The sequence below is a fragment of the Sceloporus occidentalis genome, unplaced genomic scaffold (genome assembly GCF_023333645.1).
Source record: "Sceloporus occidentalis isolate IW3139 unplaced genomic scaffold, rSceOcc1.0.p SCAF_164, whole genome shotgun sequence".
NCBI lineage: Eukaryota > Metazoa > Chordata > Lepidosauria > Squamata > Phrynosomatidae > Sceloporus > Sceloporus occidentalis.
The window spans coordinates 421,594-448,289 of record NW_028317144.1 but is presented as its reverse complement, the minus strand read 5'-3'; the positions used below and the strand labels follow the sequence as shown (position 1 = coordinate 448,289).

At 40.7% G+C, this 26,696-nt stretch overlaps 1 protein-coding gene across 1 annotated transcript in view; it reads right to left on the bottom strand.

The window, feature by feature from the left end:
* Positions 1 to 26,373, bottom strand: part of LOC149279483 (dnaJ homolog subfamily C member 15-like) — a 29,386-nt gene extending 3,013 nt beyond the window's left edge. The window contains exons 1-5 of the mRNA XM_089501123.1: positions 26,272 to 26,373; positions 11,103 to 11,154; positions 10,251 to 10,324; positions 10,022 to 10,098; positions 3,637 to 3,707 (exon numbers count right to left, since the gene is read on the bottom strand). Coding sequence (XP_089357249.1) covers positions 3,637 to 3,707; positions 10,022 to 10,098; positions 10,251 to 10,324; positions 11,103 to 11,154; positions 26,272 to 26,373 — 376 coding nt within the window. The remainder of the gene's footprint in view (positions 1 to 3,636; positions 3,708 to 10,021; positions 10,099 to 10,250; positions 10,325 to 11,102; positions 11,155 to 26,271) is intronic.
* Between the last annotated feature and the right edge of the window lie 323 nt (positions 26,374 to 26,696).

The window sequence follows — 26,696 nt, the reverse complement described above, 5'->3', positions numbered from 1 at the left end:
GTCAGTCTGCCTCCATCTCCTCTTTGGAACATCTTTGAAGCCGGTTAACTCAATTTAACCCATTCAAACCATATATTTTTGAAAACTAGACACCCCAGGGTATTCCAAATGCTGTTATTTTAACCCTTTCCATGCACCAATTATACAACTACACTTTGTCAAACTTTGTAATAGTAATTTTTTTTATTTTTTTTCCCACACAAATTGTACTTTAGTTATAGATATACAGGTGCTGGTATATGTCACTGTCAAACAACACCCCAATATGTGTTCAGCAACATCTCCTGAGTACAGCGATACCTCACATGCATGGGTTTGTCAGATTGTTTGGCTGGTAAAAGGCTACTTTTGGGGCATGCGTAATTCAGGTGGTCATTTGGTCATTGTGCCTCCCTCTCCTCTTTGGAATATCTTTGAAGCCGGGTTAACTCAATTTAACTTTAGTTATAGATATACAGGTCCTGGTATATGCCACTGTCAAACAACACCCCAATGTGTGTTCAGGAACATCTCCTGAGTGCAGTGATACCCGACATGCATGGGTTTGTCGGGTTGTTTCAGATTTAAAATGCCACATTTGGGAAGTGCGCTTTTTTTCTCCATTTTGGTCGGTCTGTACCTATGCCCTATCTTTGAGCTAGGCCACTCCAATTTACCCCATCAGCCATTTTTTTTATATATTAGACACCCCTTGGGTATTTGAAGTGCTTTTATTTTAACTCTTTGTTGAGATTTTTGAGAAATTTTAGCACTTGCTCAAAATAATAAACTTTATTTTTTAATTTAATTTTATTTTTTTAATACTTTTTTTATATTTTTTTTACACATTTTGCTGGTACTGGATGGTTCATCTAGTGACATCACTGCATAATTATTTTTAAATTTTTTACATTTTTTTTTAATTTTTTTTTCCATTTTTTATTTATTTATTTTTATTTTTTTTGAATATTTTACTAATCACATAGTGATTAGAAAGTTGGGCTCCATTGACTTGCATGGTTGAATGCAGTACCTGTATTCAACCAGCAAGTGGAGCCAGTTCTCTAGAGGGTCTGGAGACCCTCTAGCGAACTTTTTCGTCTTTATTGTTTTATTTCCCGGGCCGCCGCCATCTTGCTTGATGGCGAAGATCACCGGCAGCGGCGGCTGTGACCGCTCTCCGGAGCGGTCACAGCCCACCCAGAGGTAAGTGTTTGGTGTCGCTGGATGCCTCCTGATCAAGGCATTCCAGCGACACCATTTAAGTTTACGCTTTTAAAACGGGCGTCCGCCGCCATACAATGTATGGCGGCTGTTGACGCCTCGGGGAGGGGCCAGACATGGCCCCCGATGCCGATCTCGGCCTTGCTGAATGCCTCGACATCGAGGCATTACAGTAACGCCGTTTAAGCGAAGAAAGTGATCGTTGATCACTTTCTAAGCTTATTTTACTTTTTGACGGTTCAGGACCGTCAAAGGTCATTTAGTGACCTTCATGTCATGACGGTCCTGAACCGGCAAAGGTCGCGAAGGGGTTAATAAAGACATGAAAGGTTATTGTTATTAGCTAAAGCACATTGTGCTATACTTCTGACTTAGATGTACATAAGATGTGCAAACAATTAATGCAGTAAGCCAGGCCATTCCAAAGGTTTATCACATAACAGGCTAATGTCTTATTTAACTAGCAATGTGCATTACTTGGTATTTTTATCATCCTAGCTATTGTCCTCCAGTTCCCAGGTTGTACACATGGATGTAATTTTGTTTGGTCTGTGCAAAGTTCTACTTCCAAGATCACAGCAGTGAATTTTGTTGGTGCAAGTAAAGTGTCAGCAATTTGCAGTAAAAAGTGGAGAGTGTTGTAAATCTAACCACAATGAAAGAAAAAAAAATGCACTTTCCCCTGTTTGACTTTTGAAATACAGTGTAATGTCTTGCCATCTGCTATTTTTAAGCAGAAGCAGGAACGAGCATATGGGCATGCTTTTTTTCCAGCAGATGCGGTCTACTTAGAAGTTATAATAATAGTCTTTCTGTAAAATAAATCATTTGCATTCAAAACCTGGGTAGTTACAGCATTTGCGCACTGATTCTACAGTCTGTAATTTTCCAAACTCTGAATGGCATTAATATTTTATGACAAGTTTAGAGAAGGGAAATTTTAATTGTACAAGATTTAACTTTCCCATGTATTACCAAAATGTAGCTAATCGCAGAGCATTACTTTTTCGGTGTGATGAAAATCTATAAATAATTAAGAAGATATATCGGTATGGTATATTTTTACATTAATTTAAGCTACCTTAGACAACCTTATTCTGTACAGACCTGTACCTTATCTCTAGGAAAAATGCTCAGTTTCTGGTTTTCTCAACACAACTGTTACTACTATATGTAGATAATTCCAAACATATACAGATAGCATATGACCATTGTACCACTTCTCTGGAATTCCCTACGCTGTTCTTAATCAGTAGCCCTCCTCTACTTGTTCACTTTCTCTCAAACACCACCTAGATTGTAAGCTCAGAAGAGCTCTTTTCCTCTTTTCCTTGTTTACCAGTATGTGTTATTTTAAATTATTTTACCGCCTTATTGTATTGTAATGTCTTGATGAAGAGGAGATTTATGTTGAGTTAACACAGCTGTGTAATACACACATACATAACTAAAGTTAAATATAAATATAAATTGACTGAAACATTTTGACTTGATTTGCGATCTTCAGAAGAGACAGTCTTCAAAATTTAACATTGACTTAAGGATCTACTCATCATTTATCACATAAAAATTACCTGGCTTGAGAATAGAGATCTCTGTATAACAAATTTGGAAATATTTTAACACCTACTAATACACACAAACTAAGAAAAAAAGATTCTAAATATGTTAACCTTTGAGCTTTTATAGGCTAAAAACTATTTTGGTGACACACATACACACTTTTGTCTGAACTGTTTTGAAGGAATTCTTCTGGGACTCCTCAATGTGTCAGTGAGGATGACAGCCTCACTGACACAGAGGGGTTTATAAGCTCAGAACAGTGTTCCTTGCAGCATAAAGGTACATTTTATATGAAATAAACCAGTTGAAAATGATCCTGGCTGCTTCTTTAATGTTGCTCTTTGCTTATATCATACAGAGCAGATGGAGCACCCTATGACTATGTGCTTAACGCACTAAATGCATTAGGTGCTATCTGGTACCACGCTGTGTTCATGTGTGTACCATCGATTGAGCAATTTTAGGATGCCTTATAGCTATCTGCATAAAGGTTTTTTCACTGCCATCCAGTGAACCCACTGCCCTTTATTTTTACCTCTTCTGCTATTTTCATATTTGCACCAAATTGTTAATTTTTAGTACAATTCATTATAGCTTCTGTGAACATTTATATCGAGACTGTAATCCTGCAGGTTAACACTTGGATTTGACTCACTAAATACCAATGGCTACGGTCACAAATTATTTAGTTCATAAAGCCTTCTATATGGCATGTTACCACCATCAGAAGCATCTCTTTTCACTTATTTTTAACAAATTAAAAAATAATTATTCTTGATAATCTCTAGATAAAGGGGAAAAAACCAACAACTTCATAGCACAATCACTCTAAGGTGATTTTATAGCTAATCAAAACAATGTTTTCCTTACCTTTATCTGGGTGATTCAAAATCATAGTTTTGCGATGAGCAGCCCGAATCTTGGCTTTTCCAGCAGAAGGACTGTAAAAATAAAGTTTTACAATAAAAAACAAATTCTAATACTACTGTAAATTACATTTTAAACTCGGCGAGGCAGAAAAAGCAGGACTTTTGCCATCTTGTGGACAACAGAAACAGCTACAACATTATCTTGCATGGACGAATATTTGGATTATGATTTAGTTATGAGAAATGTTTACTATGTAAAAAATCTGAAGCTTTAATTGAGTGGTAGGGAACAAGTTTCTTCTAAAAGATGAGTTCTGTTTGGTTGTACTGGTAAAGCGATTATGCTAGTTACTTTTGCAGAGCAAGCAATACTTGCTATTGTAGATGGGCAAGCCATAGTTGAAAAGAGTTGAAAATACAAAAGAGAAGTACAAGAGGAGGCCAAGCTGGCTTGAATGACTTTTCTTGTTAGGTTTTTGCCATTGGAACAATAATTTTCCTTGCTTCTTCCTGTGTTTTTGACGAGCCTGGCTTGGATCATGCAAGGCTTGTTGTGCCAAGTCTTAGGATCTGACTCAGAGCCGTAGCTAGCTTTTTTTGCGCCTGAGACAAGAACAGAAACTTGTGCCCCCTTTTATATTTTTACAGAGGTTATTTTGATGAAAGTAGACAAGTAACGAGGAATTAATGAGATCTAAAAATAACAACCCATTTTCCCAAATCCAGTGAGTATGTGTTTCGTGTGAGCTTAATGGGACAGTAAAGAAACCATTGGCAGGTTGTGTACTATAATCCCCATTGTGCGTGTGTTAGAGCAGAGTCCTCAACAGTACACAGTTAGCCAGACATAGAAATTATACAGTGCAGATTTTAGTGGCATATGTGGCACATCATAAATCCCGTTACAGACAATGACAGTGGTACAGCATAACTCCCATAATTACAAAGTTACATAGTTATATAGGCTGAAAAAAGACATGCGTTCATCAAGTTCAGCCTTTCCTATATCTGTTAATTTGTTGCTGTTGATCCAAAAGAAGGCAAAAAAACCCAGTTTGGCTCTTTCCAGTTTTGCACTAACCAGGGAAAAGATTCCTTCTTGACCCCAAAATGGCAGTCAGATTTCTACTTGGATCAATAAGCTGTTTCACCATAATTAAAGATTATATGCCCGAAAATAATGTTTTTCCAAGTATCCATCCAGTTGCAGTTTAAACGTCTGTACAGACTCCTTCCTTTCTTCCAGTCTAAACGCATGACCACGTGAGCTATGCATAGTCCTGTTTATGAACAGATTTCCACACAATGGTTTGTATTGGCCCCTAATAGATTTATATAATGTTATCATATCCCCTCTGAGGTGCCGTTTTTCTAAACTAAACAAATTTAAATGCGTTAACCTTTCTTCATAACTATAGTGCTCCATTCCTTTTATAAATTTTGTAGCCCGCCTCTGCACCCTTTCTAGTGCAATGATATTCTTCATTAGAATAGGTGCCCAAAACTGCACAGCATGTTCAAGGCAAGGTGTGGCCTTACCATTGATTTATAGAGAGGCAAAATTATATTTTTATCCCACGAATTAATGCCCCTTTTTATACATGACAATACCTTACTGGCCTTAGCAACCGCTGACTGCCATTGCACATGGTTGCCTAGTTTGTTGTCTATAACAATTCCCAGATCTTTCTCATTTGTCGTTATCCCTAATTCACTACCGTTTAGGGTGTAGGTTGCTTGTGCATTTCCTTCCCCGAAGTGCATAACTTTACATTTATCTACATTGAATTTAATCTGCCATTTGTGTGTCCAGTCCCCCTGTCTATCTAGATCCCTCTGCAGCACTGTAATATCCCGCTCGCACTGTATTACTTTACCTAGTTTAGTGTCATCTGCAAACACAGAAACATGACTTTCAACGCCTATTGCCAGGTCATTTATAAATATGTTGAATGAAATTGGTCCCAGAACAGAACCCAGAGGGCAAGCCAAACACTGAGGGTGGTACAGCATAACCCCCATCAATATACATTGAGCCTGACAGTGGTACACCACAACTCCCATGATTATATAGTGATTCAGACACTAATGATGGTACAATATAAATCCCATCATTATATAGTGATCCAGACACAGATGGTGGTACAGCATGACTCCTATGATTACCTTATTTGCTCGATATATATATAAGACGACCCCCCAAAATCTGAATATTAATTTATGAAAAAAAGAAAAAGCCTGAATATAAGACGACCCTATAGGAAAAAAGTTTTACCAGTAAATGTTAATTCATGTAAACTATGTGAACATTATTTTTTAAATAAAAGCTATGGATTGAGAAAAATTTTGTTTTTATTTCCTTTTTTTTCTTTTCAACCTTACATATATATATTACACACATTATGGGGAGAAACTCTTTGTTTTACAGCAGGGTATGCCTACTGGTTATAATACGCAGTTATGCACATCTGCCCCCTGGCTTGCCACTCTGCCCCAGAAATGCCTTATACCCCCTATATGCCACTGTGCCCCATGATATGTGTGACAGAATGACCTGTCATACAGGAGCCCAAGGTACTCAGAGATGGCTCCAGCCTGGCTGCCAAACAGGCAGGAACTCCATTGTGTAAACTAATCCCATTAACAGGATGGCTACCAGGGGGATATTCAGTAGCTAAAGGGGATTAAAGGTTGGGTTGTCTACATGCACCTGTTTATCAATGTTGATTTATGTTAATGAAGTTCTGTGGCTATATCAGTCTATGTTTTACAACAATAAACTGTTAATTCCTGCTGTACTCAATTCAAGGTAGTTGTGTGTCTACTTATTGGGTACACATAGCAGGGTTCCAAGGTGTGCATGCTGGCTGGTGCTGGAAGTGATTCCGGGGACAAGAGGAGGATACATGTGGGTGATCTCTGGGAGTTACTACAGCTCTCTTGGTGAACCCGTTACAATATGCCTTTTAACCCTCTAAATGCCACTGTGCCCCATGATATGCCTTTTGACCCTCTATGTGCCACTCTGCCTCCAGAATTGCCTTATACCCCTATATGCCACTCTGGCATTTAGGGGGTTAAAAGGCATATTATGGGCAGAGTGGCATATAGGGAGGTATAAGGCATTTCAGGAGGCAGAGTGGCGTATAGAGGGTTAAAAGGCATTTATGGAGGCAGAGTGGCATTCAAGGGGTTAAAAGCCATTTCACAGAGCACTCTGCCTCCAGAAATGCCTTATGCCCCCCATTTAACACTCCCTCCCTCCTCCAAACTTACCGGAGCTTCTGAGTGAGTCCCTGGGCAGTGTGTAGAGCTTCCGCTGCAGCCGGGAGGAGGTGCGTTTGGCAGCGGGGGTTGTCTGCGTCCATCGCGCAGACCTTGCCCGGCTGTCAGAAATCACGGGGAACTCTGATCTCTGACAGCCGGGGAAGGACTGCACGATGGACGCAGACAACCCCCGCTGCCAAACGCACCTCCTCCCGGCTGCAGCGGAAGTTGTGTACGTGAATCGAGTAGAGCTCTACTCGCTGCCCGGACTAAGCACTGGGGACTCAGAAGTACCGGTAAGTGGGGGGGGGGGAGAGACAGGAAGATCTTAGTCTCATAGTCAGACCTAGTTGAGGTCTGATTATAAGACGACCCCGACAATAAGACGAGGGGTATTTTTCAGAGCATTTGCTCTGGAAAAAAACTTGTCTTATAATTGAGCAAATATGGTATATAGTGATCCAGCACTGACGGGGCTGCAGCATAACTCCCATCATTCTATAGTGATCCAGACACAGACAGTGATGCAGTATGACTCCTATTAGTATACAGTGCCGACAGATGGTGGTACAGCATGACTCCAAATTATATAGCACAGACACAGATTGTTGCACAGTACCCATTATATAGCAAGCCAGACAGTGGTACAACATGACCCCTATAATTACATAGTGAGCCAGACAAAGATGGTGGTACAGCATAATTCCCATTCTTATATAGCAAGCCAGACAGTGGTACAGCATGACTCCTTTCACCACATAGTTATCCAGACACAGACGGTTGTACAGCATGACTCATATCATGATATAGTGAGCCACACGGTGACCGTGACACAGCATGACTTCTATCATCATAGATGAGTCAGGGACTGAGGGTGGTGCATCGTGACTCATATAAGTATATAGTAATTTAGGCACATGTTATGGTACAGCATAACTCCCATTACTATAAAATAAGAAAGACAAATAGTTGTGCAGCATAGCTTCCAATGTATACTGCTGCTGAGAACTACCCTTTCTATGATGCTCAGCAAATATCACAAAATACTTTTTGCCTGTAAGGGCATCATGGGGGTCTTACTCATGCTCTGTTAAATTCCCACACTCTCACTCACTCTCTCTTCATGTCACTCTACATGACCATTTCCACATCCTTGTTTACTTTCCCACAAATCCACTTCTTCTTTTGCCTCTTCCTCTACATCTACTTTTCCCCGGTTTCAGTGTCCCTGTGTCTTTTTTTCTCCGTCTTTTCTCTTGCTCTTCTGGCTTCTTGGAGTAGTTATGAAAAAGTGCACACACCACATGAATGTCCTCTCCCACATTCCTCAAATCTGCAGAGAGGGTATGTGCAAAGGCGCCGCTCTTTTGCAGAATTGCTCCAGGAACAGCTCATACCGGGGAGAAGTAAACAGAGAAAGAAGACAGAACAAGAAAAACTGCAGAATACGAGAAAGGGCATGGAAGCAGTCAGTGGAGAAGGGAAGGAAACACATCCTGTGCCCCCTTACAGCTGCATCTGAGGCGAGCACCTCACTTGCTGCATCCTTCCTACAGCTCTGGTCTGACCAGGCTTGTAGAGCACAACAAACATGTCCATCTCTCATTTTTTAAGTCAAAATTCATTAGGAGCTATCCAGCTAATATCTACTACAAAATGTCATTATCTACAACTAAACATGTATATATATATATATATATATATATATATATATATATATATATATATATATACATACACACACATATATATATATATATATATATATATATATATACATATATTATGCAAGAAAGAAGGTTTTCTGATATAAAAGGAGATTTACTGATTTAAGAGTAGATCTGACACAAGCTCTTCAAAGATATAATTCAGTCAGATGCACTTAGATCTCTGTACAAATCTATGTGCATCATGTGAGAAATATAGGTGAAATGGAATGCTTGAGCTTGGCTACATGTTTGTTTATCCTTGTGCAGAAAAAAAAAAAAAAGGTTCGCTACAAGACTAAGATTCAAGGCGACCTTAAGTACTATAGCCAATTTGCTGAGAATGGTTATTTAATCAGACTAATACAAACAATACACGAAAAAGGTTTATTAAAATTACTAACATTAATGCGTTACATTAAAAAAGAAACCACACCCTTTTTTTAATTCTATGGTTTTACATATCAGGATCTTAGTAGGTCTAAAAATTAGGTAAATACAACTCCAGATGAACAACACATGCGTTACACCGTGTCATGATTTATCCAACAAAATAAAGCCAAAATGGAGAGGCTATGTGCAAAAAACTAAGTATACCTTATGATTCAGTAGCTTGTAGAACCATCTTTAGCAGCAATAACTTGAAGCAATCATTCTGTCCGCTCTTGGTCCGCTCTTTTTTTTTTTTTTTTAACTTTTGAATAATCTTTCTAAATGTATAATGATGGACTTTAAATTGATTGGAAGTGGCCTTATAACTCTTCCCAGATTGATGGGCAGCAACAATTGCTTCTCTATGTCAATGGCTCATGTCTTTCCTCAATGGCATTGTGTTAACGCATACCTGGATGCTCCAGACCAGCAACCTGCTAAAACTTTGGCTTTTATTGAAGTGGACATGCCTGGTGATGATCAATCAATCAAGGGCATTTGAATAGATGCACCAGTCTGCTACTTAGCATCTTAATTTATATGGAAGCAGTAAGTTAGTTTATCGCACATAGCTTCTCCATTTTGGCTTTATTTTTGTTGAAGAAATCATGACACAGTGTAATATGGCATGTGTTCATCTGAGGTTGTATTTACCTAATTTTTAGACCTGCTAAGGAACAGATGATGGTTACTATGATCTGATATGTAAAACCATAGAAACCGTGACTGTAGGTGACTGTACTTGCAGAAGTGGGAAAAAAATAAAGTTTAGAACCCGCAGAGTGACACTGAAAATAATGCAGTTCCTTGTGAATATATCAGAAGCAAGGAGACAAGGACAGAAAACTCAATTTTGTGAGACAGCTGGGGATAGCCTTATAACATTCAAACACATTTCTCATCCCCTACATAATCAGAAAATATTTGATTTAATTAAATGTGGTGTTAGATAGAAAAAAAACCATAATGTAGCTCACCCACCTGATACCTAAAATAAGGCTAGCTTCTCGCCTACTCATTTTCTGTTCAAATCCTCCTTTGTAATAATAGGAAAGGCTCTGCACAAAGAGAGAGAAAGAAAACAAGTAAAATAGCTGAGATCACAGCAATGTATCACATAAAGCAACTTGACCAGATGCTGAACCTATGAATTAGAATGAAACCTCACACAGCCCAGTCCTATTTATAAAATGAGTAAATTTGCACTTACTGAAGTTGAAATCTTTTTGGCATTTTCTGCAATAACGTGTCCCAAAGGCTTCCACAGCTGAAAAGCAAAGCGACCTGAAAGAATTCACACAATGTTCTTTTTTATCATCTCTCCACAAATAATAATTTGTAAATAATTAAGTTGCTTTTTGCACATTTATACACTTGATTTAAGGTTCTCTGTACTGAATTGTTAGGTGAGAAACATTTTACATTATTGAAACACTGCCACATGGACTGGCAAGGCAGTCTCCATTTGATCCTTGGCTACAAGTCATCTTGCAGTAGAACATGTACACGTAACTATGGCAACTTTCATTTCTAATGAAAATGGGCACCTTAATTAACCCAAGCTAATTTTATGTCAATAAGCAGCTTCGGAAACCTGGATAAACCTTGTATTAACTGAACTGTCATTGTGCTATATATGTCTTGCTGAATTACATTTTACAGAATGCGCCAATATTTCAGCCCTTCTTTGGCAGGGCAATTTGAGAAGACAAATCCAGTCTTTATGTGAAACTGATTGTAGGACTATGGTACTGGGCCAGTAGGGAGATCAGAGATTTCCCTTGTAACAGGGCAAGTTACACTATGGAGAATTGTGTCAAGCTGGCACAGTCTCTATAGCATGCTGAACTCCACCAAGTACTCAGTACAGAGGATGGTAGGTTGGAGAATTGCTCCTGCTTGGGCCTATGGCAGCACCCTGCCTAAATACACCACTGTATGTTTCTGCTCCATGCTATATAATGTATAATACACAGTGTATGAGCTTGTGAAAAATGTGCACAAAAAACTGTCGAAAGTTCACTGGGAGGCCAGGAAAAGATTGAAGTGTCGCTCATCTTACCTGCAAAGGCTGCAGCCGCTACTCCAAGACCAACTGCAAATAAAGTTCCACCCTATGGAGAAAAAAACTAACTTGTAAGCTTAATTATTAAGGTAATTAAGGTTCACATGTATTTAATGTGAAAGATATTCATTGTAATGTAAAGATTAAGTCACATTTATGGCCAACCTACTTAAACATTCTCAATTAAACTGCTAACAACTATTTTGCCTTATTTGTAAAAAAAAAGAAATAATAATTACAAAGTCTGGGTAGCGATTCTGTGCCACCGTGAAAGAATTTGCCCAAAAATCTAGGTTAATGGCAAAGAACGTCATTAAATACCCACCGATCAATTAGCAACCTAAGTTGCATGGCACACTAGGTGTTTCTCTGCCTCCATCTTTAGTGTTCTCTGAACATTGTTCAGTGATAAACTGAGAGCAGAGAGAACCCTGATCAATTATACAGTTTCTGTACAAGTTTTTTTTTCCGTTTTTAAATTAATTTGAGGGGAATTGAGAATTTAGTTTGTTGGTAGAAAAAATAAATTAAAAATAAAAGCTCTAAAAAATAAATAAATAAAACCTTTGTGGGCAATTAGGAAGAAACAGGAAGGTGGTTTATGTAGGCTTGGTACGCAGAGGGAAAATGTAAAAATTAAATAAATAAAAGCTCTTTAAAAAAAATTAATATATATATATATATATATATATATATATATATATATATATATATATATATATATATATATATATATATAGATACACAAAAAAAGTCAGAGTCCGATGACACTGACACCTCAAACATTGGCCCTATATATATGACACCGATAGTGACATAAGTCCACCACAGAGTTGAGAACAGCGTGTTTGGGATTTCTTTTGTTAATTCACTGTCGAGAAAAGCAGTGTTTTACTATGATTTGTCTATATTTCTCATCCTTCTACCAAACAGTGGTTCATTTTTATGAGTCAAGCTCTACTGGGTTATGAAATGCATAACTATGCAGTTCCTGAATAGGAATCTTTATTTCTAGGAAAGAGCCTTATGATAAGATTCTGAAAAACCGATACATAACATGGAAAATACTTTTTCGATATTGTCTAGGGTATTAAAGAAATATAATATCTGTAAATCTGCAAGCGTTCTTGGCAGGCTGAATCAAAATGACTTCAATGTTAAAATGTACTCTTCTTACCCTTACCCTGAATACAACACCCTTGCAGTTAAACGTAGCATTAGAAACATCATTTCTAGCATTGCTGAATGCTCAAACCCTTCCCAGTAATTTTTTTATCCGCTTCATTTATAATTTTTCATGGAATGCTTACAAATGTGACCAGTTATTTAATCATGTAAAAAACTTTGTCCATTTCATAAAAAAGGCACCGAAAGGTTTTGCCATGGAACCCGCAAATATCTATTTGCAGTTTTTTATGAGATTAAACTTCATAGGAATGACTCAAGTGTCTTTGCTTATTGTACAATTAATTTTTTGTCTAAGACGAACAGCACCTTTACGTCTATGGCTTAGATAAGTCATTATCGTCATTATTTGAAAATGACCTTTTTATTAGTGTGGTATTAGAGAGTCCCCAACAACCATGTTCCTGCAGATCACCGATTACATGTATATATGGATACTAGCAATACTTGGAAGATGTAGGAAAACCATCTGTTGGAAACTTTCTGAAGGCAGAAGAATTACCCTACCAATCAGATATGATTCACTCCCCATTTCTAGCACTGGCATTTTCCATTCTGCTGAGGTGTCTGTTATAGATATTTATGGGACATCCTTGTGTTGTTTATGTGTTCTGATGTTTATTTCGAATTCTGTGAACAAAGCACTTTGATTTTATTTCAGAGTGCTGAAAACAATCATGCTGACTCTGCACAGTGACTGCCAAAAAAATAAAAATAAATCAAGAAATGGGAATACCTGCAGAATGATGAGGAAAAAAAAATATGTACATACACAAAACCACAGATGCACGTATAGGGGACAGTAAGAAGTATGTTTATGTAAAATTTCTACTAAATTTGTATCCAATTTCTGGATTAGGTAGTCAAAAATCAAATTTGGTAAGTCTGACTAAAAAAACTAAACAAAATATATTAAAAAAAGATTTATGTAGTCTTATAATGATTGCATCAAATGACAGAGTGTGCTTGCGTGTGTAATGTCCAATACACCGAACTGGCATTCAGTTCTAACCTTAAGAATTTCATTCATGAAACCTGGATCTTGACACAAAGCTACATGGGAAATATTAACCCCTTCCAGACACTGACAAAGTATAAAATATGGTGAAAAATTGAGAAAAAAAAGACTTACTTGAAAATCTACAAAAGCAAATATAAAAACCTGTTAAATAGTTTCTACTATTTGTCCAGAGTTTAGAAATACCCAATGTTTTTTGCTTGTTATAGGGCAATAATTACAAGTATTATATATTGCTTTTTCAAAACCATTTTTTCAAATCTGATCAAGCTGCCTCCATGTCCTATTTGGTACATCTTTAAAGCCAGCCACTTTTTATGGCATCAAACCATATATTTTTGAAAACTAGACACCCCAAGGTATTTCTAACAGTGGTATTTTAATTCTTTCCATGCACACATTTTACCACCAGCCTTTATCAAAGTTTGCAGTAATATTTTTTTCTACACACATTCTACATTAGGTATGAATGTATAGCCCCTGGTATATAGCACAGCCAAACAATACCACAATATGTGTTCAGCAATATCTCCTGAGTACAGTGATATCCCCATGCATGGGTTTGTCAGGTTGTTTGGGGGATAAAAGGCCACATTTGGGAAGCGTGTATTTTTCACATAGGAATTTTGACATTTGGTCAGAGGCGTATCTACTGAAAATAGCGCCTATGGCAAGCACTGAAATTGCGCCCCTGTCCAAATATCTAAAACCCATTTACTAGCCCCTGCTGCCCATATATATATATAAATATTAGTCCCTGCTGCCGATAGCAGGTATAGATCAACACACAAACCCAGATTAATTGAAATTCACTTGTGATCTCAGCACTGAAGGTATATATCAAATAAACAGAATCAGACATACAAATCCTGTATTTGCAGGTATACAATAATATATAAAACGTAGCATTGCAGATACAGATCAAATACATACATGGAAACAGCATTGCAGGTATTAATCAACTGAATAAGACATATTAACCCTGTATTTGCAGGTACACATAAAGAATGTATGGAAACATAGCATAGCACATATGGATCTACACAAAAACCCAGCTTTGCAGGTAAATATCAATTGGAATTCACATAAAACACGGCATTAAAGGTATATTTAAAACCCCCTAAATTACAGGCATAGATCACAGGTTGCACACCCCAAAGTCAGCCCTGGCATCCACACTGCCCACATAGAACCTGGCCAGCACCCAGATTACACACATAATATTTGCAATCTTTGTCCCCAAATAGCCCAGCACAAGACAACTTTGTCCCCAAACAGTCCGGCCTGTGCCATCTTTGTCCCATATGCACCCTGCCTGTGCCATCTTGGTCCCCAAGGCTCAAACCTCCTGCTAGTGCCATCTCTGCCCTTCCACAATTATACATCTATGATACACAAACACTTTTACAGTCACTCACTAATTCACACTTTAATTCAGACAACTCATCCACACATTAACTCATGCTCTCCCTCATTCAGACAACTCATCCACACATTAATTATTTACTTATATCTACCCCCTCTCCTTCCCTTATCACTTTCTAACCCCTCTCCTTCCCTTATGACTTTCTAACCTCTCTCCTTCCCTTATCACATTCTAACCCCTCTCCCTCCCTTATCACGTTCTAACCCCTCTCCATCCCTTATCACGTTCTAACCCCTCTCCCTCCCTTATCACTGTCTAACCCCTCTCCACTGTCTTTTTGTGCCCGCTGCTTCACTCCTGAGCGCCGTAATATGACATCGTATTTCGGCACTCAGCAGTGAAGCAGCGGGCACCAGCGAGCGGCTTTTAAACACAGTCTTTTTTTTTATGCGGGGGAGAACGAGCAGCGCCGAGCGGTTGCTAGGCGCCCCTCTCTCTCCTCCGCATCAAAAAAAAAAGACGGCGTTTGAAAGCCGATCACCGGCGCCCCCTTCAAATGGCGCCTATGGCAGGAGCCATAGGTGCCATACCCTAGATACGCCTCTGCATTTGGTCCCATGTGTTATTTGGGACATCTTTGAAGCTGGCCAATTCAATTTATCCAATCAAACCATATACGTTTGGAAACTAGACACCTCAGGATATCTCAAATGCTGGGATTTTAACGCTTTCCATGCACACATTTTACCACCAGCCTTTATCAAAACTTGTGGTGGTTTTTGTGTTTTTTCCCCCCACATACTTCAAGTATGAATCTCCCGCTCCTGGAATAAGTCCCTGTCAAACATCTCCTGAGTACAGTGATACCCCCGATGCATGGGTTTGTTGGGTTCTTTGGGAGGTAAAGGGAGAGAGAGCGAGACAGAGAGAGAGCGAGAGAAATATATATATATATTCTTATTTTAGTCTCAGTGTGCGTTTGTGAGAGAGAGACTGCCCGAGTCTCAGTGTGTGTGTGTGAGAGAGACTGCCTGAGTCTCAGTGTGTGTGTGTGTGTGAGATAGACTGCCTGAGTCTCAGTGTGTGTGTGAGATAGACTGCCTGAGTCTCAGTGTGTGTGTGAGAGAGACTGCCCGAGTCTCAGTGTGTGTGTGAGAGAGACTGCCCGAGTCTCAGTGTGTGTGAGATAGAGACAGCCTGAGTCTCAGTATGTGTGTGAGAGAGACTGCCCGAGTCTCAGTGTGTGTGAGATAGAGACAGCCTGAGTCTCAGTGTGTGTGTGAGAGAGAGACTGCCTGAGTCTCAGTGTGTGTGTGAGAGAGAGACTGCCTGAGTCTCAGTGTGTGTGTGTGAGAGACTGCCTGAGTCTCAGTGTGTGTGTGAGAGAGAGACTGCCTGAGTCTCAGTGTGTGTGAAATAGAGATTGCCTGAGTCTCAGTGTGTGTGAGATAGAGATTGCCTGAGTCTCAGTGTGTGTGCAATAGAGACTGCCTGATTCTGTGTGTGTGTGAGGTTTTTATTTTTTAGTAAGAAAGCTTGGAAGTGGTTACTAAAAAAATTGAATCCCACTACTGCCCCATATACATTATCATGCTGCCTGTGGTAAAAGGCAGAATATTGTTTATCCTTATTTCAAGGGTCTCCATTAAGACAAATCATTCACCTTTTTCCCCTTTACATCCACAAACCCTATACAAAGACCTTAACCTATCCCCTATGCTGTCTTACAAAGACATCGCTGCATCAGTCTGACCATCCACATCTATTTTCTAAAAAGCTTCTGCCTTCATTGCAACTACTTTTTCCTATATAGCTCATTCTTTTATTACAGACCTGGGCAAAGCACGGCCCGCGGGCCACATCCGGCCCGCTGAATAGCTCGGACCGGCCCGCAAAGAGTGTCCTGGTGACTCACCAATGAGTCCGGTGTCCCCCCCCGCCCCGGTCACTTACCTTAAACTCCTGTGTTGGAAGCGTTTGTCTCGGGTGCCGGCGCTTTACGCTGGGCGCCGGCATATGACGTCAGACGCCGGCGATCAGCAGTGAAGCGCCGGCACCCGAGACAAACGCCTCACGCTTCCAACACAGGAGTTTAAGGTAAGTGACCGGGGCGGGGGGGGGGATACTGAGAAGGGGGGGTTAGGGAGTTAGAGGGGAGATACTGAGAAGGGGGGGTTAGGGAGTTAGAGGGGAGATACTGAGAAGGGGGGTTAGGGAGGGAGGTCTTACTGTGTGTGTGTGTCTTACTGTGTGTGTGTGTATCTTACTGTGTCTGTGTGTGTCTCACTGTGTCTGTGTGTGTCTTACTGTGTCTGTGTGTGTCTTACTGTGTCTGTGTGTGTCTCACTGTGTCTGTGTGTGTCTTACTGTGTCTGTGTGTGTCTTACTGTGTCTGTGTGTGTCTCACTGTGTCTGTGTGTGTCTTACTGTGTCTGTGTGTGTCTTACTGTGTCTGTGTGTGTCTTACTGTGTCTGTGTGTGTCTTACTGTGTCTGTGTGTATCTTACTGTGTCTGTGTGTGTCTTACTGTGTCTGTGTGTGTCTCACTGTGTCTGTGTGTGTCTTACTGTGTCTGTGTGTGTCTTACTGTGTCTGTGTGTGTCTTACTGCGTGTGTCTTACTGTGTTCATAGCTTATTCAGTTATTGTAATAAATATTTTAGCCCATTTTTTAGCTCAAAATATTTTTTCCTTTTTTTTCTCCTCTAAAATCTAGGTGCGTCTTATCAGCAGGTGCGTCTTATAGAGCGAAAAATACGGTATGCACTCCGAAGCCTTGTTCATTTTGTTCACTTCTGTGCTGTGCTAATAGTTATTCAGGCCTTACTTATTCAAGCACCTCTACCAATGACGTAGGCTTGAATAACTTTATTAAACAGCACATAAGTTAACAAAATGGACAAGGCTTCGGAGTTTGTAGTTTGTAGAGGTCTGGCCCTCTAAAACCATTCCAATTTCTCATGTGGCCCCATGGGAAAATTAATTGCCCACCCCTGTTTTATTAGATACATTAAAACAAGCAGAGGCTATACATAAAGCTAAAGAGTTCTTCATGCATTTACACTTAAAACTCACAGCATACAGTAAAGTTTTCCACACCAGGGCCTATGTCAGACAAGGGGTTTACGATATTTAGAAGTTTAAGCAAGCAGGGTGTGAAATTACTGGCATACTGCTCTTACTGTCCACTTTTCTGTGCCATTTGTCACTCTTCCTTTTCCGGCCATTCTCATTGTAAAACTTGGCAGTCATTAATTGGCTCCCTTACTAATGCAGGTCTGCTGTTTGACTATACAGGTATTAACACCTTCACAGCAATGGTGACACCACACGTATATGACGACTGGGAATTTAATGACCGTACTAGCAAGAAATTCTATACTTTGTAAGGTAATTGAGTTAAAATGCAATTTGGTGAGTTTCAACTCACCAACTTCAATGTGCCATTTTAAAGGACAAGCATCTCCTGACGAAAGGGCTTGATTGGGCATTTATAAAAACATAATTGTCATGCAACTTTTTCTTAGGCCAGATGCTGCCATAAATGTTATCTTGAGACCTGGCCAGGCCACATCATAAAATCAGTGAAACATGAAGAGCCCCCAAATAGAGCAAATTCAAAGGATGCCAGATGTACTGTCCTTGGTGCTATAAGGAAAATCTTACATGGACCAGGAACTGGGGTCAAATCACCTAACATTTTCAGAGTTATGTTACCAGAAATATAGTTTAGCCAGGATAATAGACTCATTACATAATTGTTTTTTGTGCCTCCAAAATGACAGGAAACATAGTAGGAGTTGGCTAAACGGACCCTGAAAAGTAATGGGTGACCTGTCTGACAGGTTGATAGGGGTGTTTGATCACCCCAGAGTTATTAACCTAGTGCAAGGTTACAAGAACCAAATCACTTAGAATGTCAAAAAGTGCCTGGGCTATTCACCCCGCCACCACTTGACACTAAATGGGAGTCTGCTAGAGTCAAAGAAAGGAGATTTTTATATGAATTGGGACCAGAGCAAAAAAACATTTTCTTTACCATTCTTTTCGTAAAAGTATTTTTGCTTGGATGAAATATAAATTAATCAGCTTTGTATTTGTGCTTTTGACCATGTTACCATTTTTTTCTAAATTAACCTTTTACACCTTTTGTGGCAAAATTGGGTTTTTAAACAGTTTGAACAGTCTGAGCTTCTTCAAAGCTTCCTTGGGTATTTGCAAAACCTTAAATAGAACTTGGTGGTAGCAGTGAGTAGTTTTTGGGTTTTGGGGTGAACCGAACTGGGTTAAGGTGTTGTCAATTTGAGCCCTGCGGGAAGAGAGGTGAGTGAGCGTCCGGTCTGGTTCTTCCGTTAATCTTTTCCCTCCCGCGTCATGTCACAGTAAGAGCCAGCAGGTAGTAGCTCCTGCAGGAATCAGTGACAATATTTAACTCAGTAAAATTATAAAAGGCCATCTAATTACCAAAACTTTGCATTATGCATGAATACCTCAGGAGAGGCTTACGGGGGTTGGTCCTTAATAATGCATAGGGAAATCAGTAAATGGAAACTTCTCTTTAGGGAAATAGCCTACATAGGTACCGTTCTTAAAATAAATCTCATGCTGAAGGGAGCTCAGTATTATGATCAAATTGTTATTATAGACTGGTAACAAAATAAAGGCTGGCACGTTTTAACATTAAGTCTTTATTCCCAAGACAATGGTTTAGATCAGCACCAGTTCCACCCCAAGTTGATTCCATAAAATATTAGTATTGCTAATGGGTCATTGGGGGCCAAGGCTCCTTGATGCATGGGGGGGGGGCTGGCCCGTGTGGTAAAATCCAACAGACAAGCCACTGTAGCTCAAGTTGAAGAAACAGTTAATGCTGGTTCTAATAGAAAGGTATCAGAACACACAGTGCATCGCAGTTTCTTGCATATGGGGCTGTGTACCCCCAGATCAGTCAAGGTGCTCTTGCTGACCCCTTTCCACTGCCGAAAACGCCTACAATAGGCATGTGAGCATAAGAACTGGACTATGGAATGTGGGTGGCCGGGTGCGTGAGCGTCACTTACCTGGAGTACGCATTGGCACCAGGATGCATCCATGGAGGCCCCACCTTACAACTTACAGGACTTAAAGGATCTTCAGATGTCTAGTGGAGTCCATGTGTAGGCAGGTCAGGGCAGCAAAAGGGGAACCTACACAACATTAGGCAGGTGGTCATAATGTAAGAGTTACACTGGACTATCCAGACATCCATCCCTGGTCTTCATGCTTTCATCCATCCCTGACAATCACTAATGTCCAGCATATCTCCTTCTCTTACAGGTATGAATATCCCCTGTTACCCCTGTTTTCCACCTGGTATGAATATCCCCTATTTCATTTGAACCCCTCATCTTCTGCTGTTATCCCTGTTTTCCACCTGGCCTCCTTATAAGTGGCTATGTAAGAGTTACACTGGAGTTAAACGGGAGGGAAACGGCACACCAGGTACCACTGCAGAAAGCGGCTACAACACCATCGGAACCAGATCAACTCATCCCCATCCAAGCAGTCCTCTCCTATTGTCTCACTTCCCCCTCAACCACCGACTAGATTGTAAGCTCGCAAGAGCAGGGCCCCCTTCTCCTTTTGTACCAGTTTGTTATTGTACGTGTTTTCGTATGTGAAATTGTTCTACTGACTGTAACAGCTCTGCGGAATCTGCCGGCGCTTTATAAATAAATATAATGTAAATTTGTGTGACAAAGTACAAAAAAAATTACTACCGCAAACTTTGGCTGGTGGTAGAATCTCATGGAAAGGGTTAAAATACCAGCATTTGAAACACCTTGGGGTGTCTAGTCTTCAAAAATATATGGTTTGATGGGGTAAATTGCATTGGCCGGCTTTAAAGATACACAAAATAGCATATGAAGCAGAATTGCCTACCAGATTTGGAAAAAATGGTTTTGAAAGAGCAAAACGCTACTTGTACTTATTGCCCAATAACTTCCAGAAAAAAGCAAAAATAAAAACGTTGGGTATTTCTAAATTCAGGACAAATAGTAGAATTTATTTAGCAGGATTTTTCATTTAGATCTTTCAAACAAAAGTGAGAAAAATGGCTTTTTTTCATTGTTTCATCATATTTTATAAACTTGTGTGGGTTCACTAAATGGAGAGGAGAGGAGGAAATTACAGCTAAACACAAGCACTGCAAAAGTGTTAAAAACAGCCATTGTCACGAAGGGTACAAAAAAATAAAGAAACAGCCTGGTCCTTAAGGGGTTACTAGTAATCAGCCTAAACTGTTCATTGTATACAAAACCTTAAAATCATTCAAGCATTTCAGTTTGACCTTTTATTCTGGTAGTATTTTAAATTATAATTATGCATACTCATCTGCGAATAAACTAGATAAACATACAAGAATTAAAGGGAATTCTTGTTGCTGCCACAAAAATATACGAATCTGTGAAAGTACCAATGTAAGCAACTGCCTCTCACAATGGGAACCGATAACGAGAAAAGTGCCTGCATGTTACCAGACAATTTATTGCCGCCTGGCATTCAGGAAAATTTGTCTGAACTAGGGCTGCAACAACTAATCGATAAAATTGATAATAATCGATAATGAAAATCGCTGTCAACGATTTTCTTTATCGATTAGTCAAATCAACTTTTATCGATTATAAAAAGAGGGTTTTTTTCAGAGCAAATGCTCTGAAAAACTCCTCTCCTTCTATAATCCGACCTCAAACAGAGATCGGATTATAACACTAGAATCCAGATCCCCCGCAGAGCTGCAGGGGACACTGGATTCCCCTCACTGTCAGCCGGTGGGTGTCCGTGCGATGCGCACAGACAACTTCCGCCTCTCCCCTCCACTTCCGCTGGGGCTTCTACGATGCAGCGCGAGCATCACATGACCTTCACCGTAGGTCCATCCTAGAAGCCCCAGCGGAGGTGAAGGGGAGTAACAGAGGCTGTCCCCCCCACCGGCTGACAGAGAGGAAAATCTAGTTCTCCCGCAGAAGATCATCCTCTCTGTCAGCCGGTGGTGGTCTACACGATGCGCACAGACAGCCTTCGTTACTCCCCTTCACTTCCGCTGGGGCTTCTGTGAAGCTCCAGTGAAAGTGCCTGTCAGCAACGTCTGTTCATAGGACACCAGGGAGTCGGGGAGAGAGGTGGTGTATGGGAGCGGGGAGGAGGCAGAATGGTGTATGGGAGGGGGGGGAGGCAGAATGGTGTATGGGAGGGGGGAGGAGGCAGAGTGGTGTATGGGAGAGGGGAGGAGGCAGAGTGGTGTATGGGAGGGGGGAGGAGGCAGAGTGGTGTATGGGAGGTGGGGGAGGCAGAGCAGTGTATGGGAGGGGGGAGGAGGCAGAGTGGTTTATGGGTGAGTTATAGTGGTGTATGGGGGTATAATGAATTTCAGGGTAGCAGAGTGGTGTATGGGGTATAATGAATTTCAGAGTGGCATATCTGGGGGAGGCAGAGTGGTGAATCAGGGAGTATAATGAATTTCAGGGTGGTGTAGGGCATTTATGCGGGTGCAGAGTGGCATATCATGGCACACAGTGGCATATAGGGAGGTATAAGGCATAAATGGAGGGCGAGTGGCATATTGGAAGGTATAAGGCATATCTGAGGGGCAGAGTGGCATATTGGAAGTTAAAAGGCATATAAGAGGCACAGTGGCATATAAGGGGTATTAGGCATATCAGGGGGGCATAAGACATATGCACATGCACAGTGGCATATCAGGGGGCACAGTGGAATCTCTGGCATATAGGAGGTATAAGGCATATCTGTGGGCAGAGTGGCAAGCTGGGGGTCAGATGTGCATAACTGGGGGCAGTTTGGCAAATAAAAGAAAATATAAACAAGGATTTTTTCTCATAGTTTTTATTAAATATGAAAAAATAGTTAACACATGAATTAATATTTACTAATAACTAAGTATTAAAACCTAGTTTGAGAAACACTGGGTTTGGGTTGTTGTAGCTTTCATTATTATGTCAGTAAAATAAGAAGGTGAATAGAGAAATGCCATCGTGATAAAGAGATGAAAGTGTAAATTTAAAGTTTACACCCAGTTTGTTCATTACATTATTTAAAATAAAAGAAAAATTTTCATTTTTGTATCCGATTAATCGAAAAAATAATCTGCCAACTAATCGATTATTAAAATAATCGTAAGTTGCAGCCCTAGATCATTACAAAAGTAGCAATAAACCACACACAGCAATTTATACAAATATAGTTAGTTTTTGCAAATAAGAAAATAGGTAAATAAGCATTTGTGGGTTATCACCCTCAGCAACTGTAGTGAAAAAGTATGACGCTATTGTGGAAATTTGTATTTTCTCTATAGATTAGTTTCCTAATCGATAATGAAAATCGTTGGCAACAAATTTCATTATCGATTATAAAATGGCGGCTTTTTCAGAGCAAATGCTCTGAAAAACACCCCTCGCTTTATAATCTGACCTCAAATAGAGGTCGGATAATAACACTAAGATCCAGATCCCCTGCAGCGCTGCAGAGGACCCAGATCCTCCTCTCTAACAGCCTGTGGGGGGTGTCTGTGCGGTGAAGTTCGAATCTGATTCTTCGGTTCATTCAATGTCTCTCACAGCAGTCGCTACTTCCCAGTCCCTCCCTGCAGTCACTGACGATTGGCCCCGCCCCTTTCCTTATAGCATCCACACTGCCCAGCAACTCATCTAACAGTAAGTATAAAATTAATATTTGGGCTGCTGAAAGTTAGGCAAGGTGAGGGTTAATTTAAGGGCAGTTATGGTTAATGGGGTCATTAAAGGGTTAATTTAGGGGCAGTTATGGTTGATGGGGTCTTTAGGGTTAATTTAGGGGCAGTTATGGTTAATGGGGTCTTTAGGGTTAATGGGGTCTTTAAAGTTAAGGGGGTCTTTAAGGTTAATTTAATGCTGAGGACTCAGAGTTAATTTAATCAATTTAATAAGGTTAACTTAAGGTGCAGTTACAGGTAAACGGGGACAAACTAAGGGGAATCTAAATTAGGGCTGCAACTAACGATTATTTTAATAATCGATTAGTTGGCCGATTATTTTTTCGATTAATCGGATAAAAAAAATATGCAAATTTTTTATTTAAAATAATTTAATGAACTGGATGTTAAAAAACAACTTAAAATTTACATTAACATTCTTATTTTGTTATGATGTAATAAAAAACAATATTTTCAAAGTACAAAAACCCAAACACAATATTTATGAAACAAAATAACCCCAAACATTCTGAAAAGAGGTGGACTATTACTGTTCAAGAAACTTTGCCCCAGCCCTGGTACTTTGCACCCAGCACTTTGCACTTTGCACCCAGCACTTTGCACCCAGCACTTTGCACCCAGCCCTGGCACTTTGCACCCAGCACTTTGCCCCACCCCTGGCACTTTGCACCCAGCACTTTGCACCCGGCACTTTGCACCCAGCCCTGGCACTTTGCACCCAGCACTCAGCACTTTGCCCCACCCCTGGCACTTTGCACCCAGCACTTTGCACCCAGCCCTGGCACTTTGCACCCAGCACTCAGCACTTTGCCCCAGCCCTGGCACTTTGCACCCAGCACTTTGCACTCAGCACTGGCACTTTGCACCCAGAACTTTGCACCCAGCCCTGGCACTTTGCACCCAGCACTTTGCACTGTGCCCCTGCACCCAGTCTCCAACTCTGCCCTGCACCCAGCCCTGCCCCCACATTCTGCCCTGCCCCCACACTCACACCCTGCCCCCACACTCACACCCTGCACCCACACTCACACCCTGCCCTGCATCCACACCCCCACTCTGCCCTGCACCCAGTCTCCCACTCTGCCCTGCACCCCCACCCCCACTCTGCCCTGCACCCAGTCTCCTGCCCTGCCCCCACACTCACACCCTGCCCTGCATCCCCACCCCCACTCTGCCCTGCACCCCCACCCCCACTCTGCCCTGCACTCAGTCTCCTACCCTGGCCTGCCCCCCCACCCTGCCCTGCATCCCCTGAAACCCCACCCCCACCCCCGCGAATCGCTCTGTGCGAACGGAGCCACTCGCACAGAGCGAACCGCTCTGTGAGAACGGAGCCACTCGCACAGAGCGATTCGCACAGACATAAAGAATACTTACCTCCGGAACGCGTCACATCCGTCACGCAGTGCAGAGCGTGTAGCGGAAGCAGGGAACGCTCGCGGAGGTAAGTAAAAGGAGCCAACAACGAATCGATCACTCGATTAATCGATAACGGAAATCGTCGACAACGATTTCCGTTATCGATTTTATCGATTCGTTGTTTCGGCCCTAATCTAAATCCTGGGGGCAGTGAAGATTAACCCTGTATTTATTTCTAAAAGTATTGTGGCAGTGTGCTGCGAATAAGTCTGCAAATCTATGAGGGCACTATGACATATCTGGGGGGGGGGCGGAGTGGCATACTGGGGTATGTGGCATACCAGGGGGTATAAGGCCTATAGGGTATATAAGGCATATGGGGGAGGGCAGAGTGGCACATCTGGGGGGTATGTGGCACATCTGGGGGGTATGTGGCACATCTGGGGGGTATGTGGCAAGCCTGGGCTCAAATGTACATAACTGGGGGGGGCAAGTTGGGAAATAAAAACAAGAAATGCATTTTTCTCAAAGTTTTTTATTCTGCTGTTTGTTTATTAAATTATTTTAAATAAATGAAAAATGTAAATGTATTTTATTAATCGAAAAAATAATCGTCCAACTACTCTATTATGAAAATAATCGTTAGTTGCAGCCCTACACAACTGCTTATGTGATATATTTACTAAGACCGGGCCAGGGCTTTTAATAAAAATTTTACTTATATGGGGGAAACAATATGTTATTTATAGCACTATGTATAATCTGGGAGGTAAGCTAAAATCAAAAAGGGGAATTATGGTTGCACAATATGATAAAAAAAAGGTAGGTCACAATATGTCATTAGTAAAAAATAAAAATAAAATAAAAAGGGGGTTAAAACTAACCAACACAATTATATACAAACACATATATACACATTTTTTTAAAAAATATATATAAACACAAACAGACTGCAAAGCCTATCGAGTGAACACAAAAGAAACCATTAGGAAAACACTCCAGCTTTGCGTACAGAGAGGTGGGCTCTTACGCAATAGTGTTGTAATCTTCCTTCGTCCTTCATGTAAGGACCTTGATCTCTTCTCTATTATGTAAAATGACTGAATGTATGCTTTATTGACAAAATCTAAAGATAATAAAATCTACCTCTAAACTGTCATAATGCAGACCTACTTTAGAAGTATTCTGGCACCCTGGATTATGGTTATTCCGGTTTATAACGTTACACAAAACTAGCAGAATGATACGATAACAAATAGTTACACCCGCACCGGTAACGTGTGTCTCTACTAGTGTCAGGCTGAAACGCATATTTCCGGTAATAATCGCCTAGCAGGTGAATCAATACACCTGACGGCACGCAAAAGGCAGGCTCGTTTATATTCACATAACTCTCGCTTATACGGTACACTAGGTGATCGAATCAAACAAGGTCCAGAATACGCTTCATCGACAAATCTGTTAAACCGAAGCGATAATGCACAACTCACCAGTCCCCGATCAATGTCACCGACGGGAGGTGACCTGGTACCGGGTATATACTCGGAATAACGCAGGGAGTCAGAACTCACGCCGCTGTTGGAGGCCGCCATGACAGTGACTCAGAACGGTGGCCGCTTAGGACAAAACTGCTTCTCCGTCGTACCGAACGCGTGACTGGTATATGGTGTTTACATAATGGGTTTCATAACTTTACTCAGCGTTAGGAAATGAACTTCACTTTCTTCATGGTACAACAAATCTCTAGAAGATTGGATACCCTTTCCTAATTCCGGATTTAAATCTGGATATTTGTGGAACACCATACATGGAAATTCTTTAAAAGTTATGGTTATGCTTCCAGAATTCCAGGATTACAAACGTGTACCTCCCAAGTGTCCCTTATATTACCCTCCTTTTCAAGAAGCTCACAATA